Genomic DNA, 7066 nt, shown 5'->3' with positions numbered 1-7066 from the left:
CAACATTGCTAATGCATCTAAGGCAAGTTGTAATAATTAAAGACATACAGCATCTCAGGGCTTCATTAATCATGGTTTATATGGACTTTGAAGCCCTAATGAAAAACAGCCTGCCTCCGTGGGTTTATTGTGTCTATACAAATTGTGGGGATGGTGTAGGCCCAGAATGTTCCCCCTCCTGACTGGCTCTTACAGGATGTGGTGATGGAAAACAAAAAGATAAGATTTGGTGAAAAGTCTAGTGGTGGTTACGCAGAGGTCAGCGGTCGAGGCTGTTTATGTTGATGTTGGGTGCAGCTCAGTCAGACAAAACTAAGTAGCTGACAGTGATGACAGTGAGAGCTTACACGTCTTTGTGTTTGTACATTTGTCTCGTGTGTGTTTGATAAAAGCACACACTCTGTCTTTGAGACAAATGAAGACCTGCAGCGCTCTGGAGATTCATCTTGCAAAGTCAAAAATCCTCTTCTTTGATTTGCTTCTAGTTTCTCAGATTCTCACCAAGTTCCCAAACCTTTTCTGGGGGCATTTTTTCAGCCAGGTCGGAGCGAGAGATTATCAGGTATTGCACTCTCAGTGCCAGAAGTGGAAATTACAGTAAGGTTGTCAACGCCAGAGTACTTTTTGCTTGTTTTCTCCTAGAGAGAGGGAGGTAATGCTTTACTGAACACACTTCATCCCAAGAGCTTGTGACTGCAACCTGGCAGCGCTATCAGTGGTGAGTCACAGCCAAAAGTATGTGTGGTTCAAGAAAAGCAAAGGAAAAGGAAAGACTACTCAGGACTCCAGCCCAAGACACATGCATCTTCTCTCAGTAAAAGTCCCTTTGGCGGGTTTACACTGCATTAGTCCACTCAGCTTGAGCAATTATATAGTAGTGGGCAAAAAAAGAAGCATCCATCATCTTGAATGAAAAAGAGAATGTGATTGTGCTTTCTTCTTAATGAAGAATCCTCCCTGCAGTTACAAATCCCTGTTATAAATCAGCGGTATCAAGCTCTATCTATACATTTGTGTCTGTTTGAACTATATCCCTTCTCATGAGACATTTGTCTTGTAATCTGTACTAAAGAGTCATATGTTGTCCAATGAATTCTGTGTTTAACTACCTGGCAGCCATTCATTTCCTCTCCAAAATAAAAAAATAAATAAATTAAAAAAAAAAACCTTCTCACTTAAATTTGTCATTTTATGGAGTGCTTCTGACAGAGCGCAACTGACAGATGAAAGCTCACATGGCCCCGTGAAGTAAACAAGTTAGAAAGTTCTGAGTTTGGCTGAATTAGAGGAAGAGGGGAGGGCTGTGCTTATTTGAATGCCAACAACCATTGCGCTCTGTGGACCCTGCGGTTTGTCAGCGTTCCTCTCAGGTGAGCTCACACTGGGTCACCCCCTTGCACCCCCCCTCCCCCACCTCTCTGCCTTCTGCCCAGGAAGAAATAGCGTCCACAGCTCTCAGGCTTAACTCACTCAATATTTTGATGGTAGTCAAAACAAAATTAGCACTGGTTTGTTATTTCTAGTTAGCTCATCTATGACCTCTGCCTTCATCATTTTTTGAGCAGCAGAGAGATGTTTAGCTTCCACCTTTCAGGTTTTACGGATTAGGACAAAAAAAATAGGACAACAGTAGCTGATATTTATAGTTTAACTCAAGGCCAATAAGATGACTGAGGTTGTAAAATTTCCACTGTAAAAAGGACCGTACCTTTAAACATTGATGTGTCTATGTCTGGAGTAACAGTAGGAATCTTTTCCAGCTCTAAATAAAATGTACCTGATCCAGTCCTCTCATCTGTTTTTATAATAATCTTTACCTATTAAAAAAGGTAAAAGGAAAAACAAACAAAAACAAAAAACTTAAACATAAACCCCTATTACAAAGGAATTTAACAAGGAACTGCATGGATGACCTAAACTTAAAGCACTGAAATATTGAGATAATCAAAAACGCTGTATGTTTTCTTATAAAAAGTAAATCATATATGATAAATTGTGTAAAGTTGGCAAACGTCAAAATGTGACATTTCTGCCTTAAACAAAAATCAGCCTTGATAATGGCGCCATCCTGTGTTGAGCATGTGAACTGCAGGTATATGGCACATACAATAAGACAAAACCCTGAAAAGACAATGGGCTATCCAAGCTTTAACAACAAAGTGTTGTAAAAGTCTGTGGGGGCATAAATGGAACAGTTAATAAAAGCTTTGCAACAATGAAAGACAAAATTGTAGTTATGTAATGAATTTTGTGCCAAAGTGGGTAAATCACAGTATAAACACCAGAGGAAGAGGTTGTTTTCTTTAGTTATAATGTGTGCACTTATCTGTCTTTATTGGTTGTTAAAACTCTTCAAGATTTTCCAAGAGGCCAACTCTTACTGAAAGCAAACAATTATTTACATTATGACGATGGCCTTGACCTTTAAATCAAAACCTGAGACGAAACCCCACAAGAAAAGCAAAAACCTGACATTTCACGAAAACAATCAACATCAGAAAATGCACAGTTTTACAAAAAGAACTACACAACCTAAAACATCAAGACAAGAAAAAAAAAATGCAGCTCTCAAATCAAAGTAAAATTTCCACAATATGGGCCATAATAATTCAATAGGAAAAAAAAACAAATAAAAGAGAAAATGCAAAAGTTTTTGAGAAATGTCCTATTCTTTCATTCATTTCATGGGTTTCTGTGCATCATCATCTCAGTGGCATATGTGCAACACTTGACATCATCCCTGTTTGTTAAGCTGAGTCAAGCAGCAAAGCAGTTAACCGTACCAACAATAAAAAAATGGTATGAAAGTTTTCAACATTCTGAAAGAATTACATTTCTTTACCTGAAGCAGGAGAAGATTGTGGATCCTGAGAATAAAAGAGCGAAAGATTCTAATGCTGTGTCATGAGGCTTGATCTTCTGTAACTATACAGATAAAATAGTTATATACAGAGTAATATTTATGCATATTTTGACTTTTCTCAGCACATTAGATTTTTTTAAAAAGGTGTTGATACATGCTTGGTACTTAGTTCCAGCCACTGTCCCAGAGCTTCTGCCATATTTGTCTTATGCAGTATATTTACAGTAACTGTAATCTCTCCTGAATGTGGCAGATTGTAAAGTAATGTTGTCATGAATACTTTTACAAACTGAGCACAGTCAGATGGATTTTACCACCAAGCTGCTCATACTTTCAATAAGCAGAACAAAAACACACAATCAATGACTCAAATTTCAAATTCCGAATTTTGGTGAGCTCTCATTTTCTACAAATCTGTATTTAAACTCCAAACTATGAAGCTAAATTTTGTGGCGCTATTTTATTTCTGATTTTAATAAATTCTCATTTAAAGGAAGACATGAAAATGTTTGTCTAAAAATGTATTAGACAATAAACTGCAACTTTGCCTCCCATAAAACACACACATCCAGAAATCTTTGCCCAAAAGAAATTTTTGTTTTATGAAACTTCCATGTGTTTTTTTGGAATTTGGCATTCTGCTTTGTTGTTGCATGTTGTTTTCTTATCCTTTCTGAAATGTGGTTGCATTATTTGAAAAGTGTTTTGTTCTTTGCTTTGTTGTTGTTTCTAGAAAAGTCTAATCTTTGCTTTCATAGTTATATTTCATCGTTTGTAGTTCTGATTTGTATCCCAGGGCCGTCGTACATTATCATACATGACAAAATAAATAAATAAATAAACGAAGAATAAATATATTATAGTACATTTAACTGTATTCCAAATAATTAACTACATATTTACATCAGTAATGAGAATGCAAACTTTTCTCCAAATACTTAAAGATAACCAGGAAGTGCATTAGTGCTGAGTGACTTGCATGAATTGTATCACAGGTTCTCTGTAAAGAGTCTTTATTTGATTTTTTCCCATTAAACTGTTCAATTCACACCCTGTGTGGGAATTTCTTTGCCCTCTCACTGTAAGCCTTAGGAATAGTTTGAAAGAACTGTAATTAAGGTTGTAAAAAGTCCCTTACTTTCTTTACTTTTGCATTCCTTGTTTTCTCTGCTTCTTTGTCCATGCCATCCACCTCATCTGACTGGAGCAACGTCCCCCTGGGGTGCAGGTAGCGGTAATACAGCACGAGACACAGCAGCCCCAGCACCAAAGCTCCAAAGATTAAACCACCTGCTGTCAATAAAACTGTGCTCGTCTGCATCTCTGGCCTTAAGAAAAACAGCAATACTGGAGCTGTGATGTTTATAACAGAGTAGAAAACATAATAGATTATCATGTGTACTTTGGTGTCCTCTCCTTTAACATTGAAGAAGGTAAATACGAGGATGACTCCTACAACTCCCCGATAGAGAAGCTCAAGGACTCTGGATGAACAAAAACTGGTTTGAAGCAAGTGTGTATATATGGTTCCCAGTAGCCAGAGGACAGTGAGGGCCACTGTGGTGTAGGGGCTGAATGTGAGGAAGAGGCTGCAGCTGAGAATGTGGCTGGTGATGGTGCAGAGTTTGTAGAGGAGATAGACTACTGTTGGCAGGCCTGAAGGCATTTCTCTATAGGCGGGAATTGATCTGCGCAGGCAACGGCGATAGTCCACCAGTACCCAGGCCACGTTTAAGAAGGAGAAGACCAGAGATATATCTGTAAGAAAAAGACAGGAGGTCTAAGTCATGGCTGTATAATATTGTGAATGTGCAGAAAGCCCAGTCTGCCTCTACTTACACTGCATGACTGACCACTCATTGTGGCATAGGAAGATGTAAAGCTGTAACAGGAGCTGGGGAACACTCTCCAAAAAAGCCTCAAACAGTTTCAGCATGCTCAGATCAGTCGCCATACAGAACAATTTGTGGTGTTCCTCCTTCATCTGTTCTGTTACAGTAGATTTATTTTTTGTCCAAACCTTTTTGCTGCCTCCTGTCAGCAGCTGATAATACCTAACAACAGACCAAAACACAAATCAAACAGATGGCAACCAAGCAACATAATTAATACCTGTTCATTTCTGCAACAGGATTTGCTGCACAGACAGCATTGTGTTTGCAAGGTGTATTCCTAATGTCACACACTTTAATGTGTTGAATATGGTTGTGCCAGTTTGCAAGTTTCACAGGACATTCTGATGTTTAGGAACAGCATGCTTCATGTCTGAAGTCATGGCATGCAGGCACGTCCAATAACAGTTATGTAAAGAATGTTTTTTTTTTTTTCAGATATGACATACAGTATTGTGCAAAGGTCTTGTGCCACCCCCCATTTCCTCATGTTTTGCTCTCAAGCAGCCAGAATTGCTTGCAATATTCTAAAGCAGTCTTGAGTAGTAGTTCTCCGGGCTTTCTGAAGGTCTAAAAGTTTTTAGTGACTCTGCTGAAGACACAGAAAGTGTCGACATGTTAGTCCCCTAAGTTTGCATCAATCGGCTCCTTCTCCATTTTTTTTTTTTGCAGGTGTGAATGTTTTTCTTTGCACATTGACTACTTTTTAACTCTTTTTCTGTCCAACCTCCTTTCTGATCATGTTCACAGGAATTCATGCTTTGTTTGATAAGCCATTTAACACTCAGCTATTATTCATTTAAGCATTATATTACTGCAGCGGTGTAGGATCATCCTGACACAAAGAGAAGGGTTTGGTATGTCTTTCAAGAAGCCTGGAGATGGAAACCCGGGCTTCTTCAAGAAGAATACTTAAAAAAGTTACATAAAGCTTGTTCATGAGGGTTCAGGCTATGTTGAAGAATAAAGGAGGTTATACTAAATATTAACTTTAAAGCTTGATAGAATACTGTAAAATCTGTTTTGGCCTTAAATATTGTATTTCCATTTATTTAGCATGCTTCCAGACAATACACGAAGAAATGAGGAGCAAATCAAGACTCATGTCCTGTATAAGGTCCTAACTTAAGTATTTTCACATCACATACCTCATGAAGGTGCCAGTGCCTAATACATGCAGGGCCACAAGTCTGCATTTTGACATGCCTGCTATGGTTTGTTTTCCATCCATATCGTCAAAGTACCAAGCACAGCTGAAGATCTGGGTTACCAACAGTCCAGTGAAGACAAACAAGATAGTCAATCCACTCCAAACATATTGTGTCTCATAAAAATACTTCATAGCCAATAGAATGTCCGTGCAAATGTCCACGATGTACAGGAAGAACCCAATAGTACTTAATAACCACCGCAGTTTGGAGTACTCCATGTTTGGCTGTGGCATATTGTCATTACTTGAGAAGCTGATGTACATTTTTCCTTATGATACCAAGGCAGAAATGACTTTGTGCTCAAATTTCCATGGAAATTTCAGTGGAAGCTTCTATAGAGAGTTTCAAATATGCCAGGTGCCACTGTCTCTGCAAAAACAACAAAACAAGAAAATACATCAGTTTCATTAAAATAACAGTATTCTGGGTATGGAAATACTTATTGTTTAACTCTTAGGTAGATTTTATAAAGTCGAGTGGAAAATGCACTGTGACAAGAGTCATGTCTTGCATCATATTCTCCCGCAGCTCGACCTGCTGTAAACTATTTATCAACTCAAACCCTGATAAAAAAAGTACATCTTCTTCCTCTCTTACAGAATGACATCATATGGCATAAAAAAAAACTCTTTCATAAGTAATAAAATATCTAAATAATACGCCTATGTTCATGCTGAAAGCTTTACCATAATTGTTTAATATTCAGGGATATTTAATTGGAAATGTATGATGAGTAAGGGGAATCAAAGGGTAATAACATAATCTCTTGCATGAATTATATCTTTTAGTTTTTTGTTATAAATATAAGTTATCAGCACATGTCATCACAGCACATGCAAACACAAAATTACAAACAACAAGAGCAGAAAAATCAAAAAGAGCAGCGTTAAACTCACCAGTATATTTGCTCCATGGTCAACAGCTGTTACTTCACAGCCGACTGTGCTGCACCCAGCCGTCCTCTTTCTCTTTCCTTGAAACTTGTGATAAGCCCCACCTCAGACAACCCTGGACTAAGTAGTCAAGCCCTGAACAGAAATATAATTACATAATAGATGCACGTGTGTATTTGTCAAGTACTAAACGTGGGTGTGTGTAGG

At 38.0% G+C, this 7066-nt stretch overlaps 1 protein-coding gene across 2 annotated transcripts; it reads right to left on the bottom strand.

Moving 5' to 3' along the window:
- Positions 1–1965: 1965 nt before the first annotated feature.
- Positions 1966–7066, bottom strand: xkr9 (XK, Kell blood group complex subunit-related family, member 9). 2 transcript variants are annotated; one of them, XM_041968300.1, is made up of 4 exons: positions 6863–7066; positions 5904–6335; positions 4703–4917; positions 1966–4621 (listed from the first exon to the last, which is right to left on the bottom strand). In XM_041968300.1, exons 2-4 carry the CDS (start codon positions 6227–6229, stop codon positions 3978–3980), a joined length of 1185 nt encoding a protein of 394 aa, XP_041824234.1. In that variant the 5' UTR covers positions 6230–6335; positions 6863–7066; the 3' UTR covers positions 1966–3977. The 2 variants fall into 2 exon arrangements, with proteins under 2 accessions (XP_041824234.1, XP_041824236.1); XM_041968302.1 differs by lacking the exon at positions 6863–7066 and having other exon boundaries at positions 5904–6016; positions 6165–6234.

The sequence above is a fragment of the Melanotaenia boesemani genome, chromosome 18 (genome assembly GCF_017639745.1).
Source record: "Melanotaenia boesemani isolate fMelBoe1 chromosome 18, fMelBoe1.pri, whole genome shotgun sequence".
Classification (NCBI taxonomy): domain Eukaryota; kingdom Metazoa; phylum Chordata; class Actinopteri; order Atheriniformes; family Melanotaeniidae; genus Melanotaenia; species Melanotaenia boesemani.
The sequence above is the reverse complement of the archived record's forward strand: the minus strand, read 5'-3'. Positions and strand labels throughout refer to the sequence as shown.

Excerpts from the sequence above, each read along its gene's own strand:
- xkr9 (XM_041968300.1), bottom strand. The coding sequence starts at position 6,229 with ATGTACATCAGCTTCTCAAGTAATGACAATATGCCACAGCCAAACATG. Across the intron at positions 4,918-5,903 it reads GGCACTGGCACCTTCATGAG|GTATTATCAGCTGCTGACAG; the intron begins GTATGTGATGTG and ends GTCTGTTGTTAG. Across the intron at positions 4,622-4,702 it reads TGAGTGGTCAGTCATGCAGT|ATATATCTCTGGTCTTCTCC; the intron begins GTAAGTAGAGGC and ends TTTTTCTTACAG.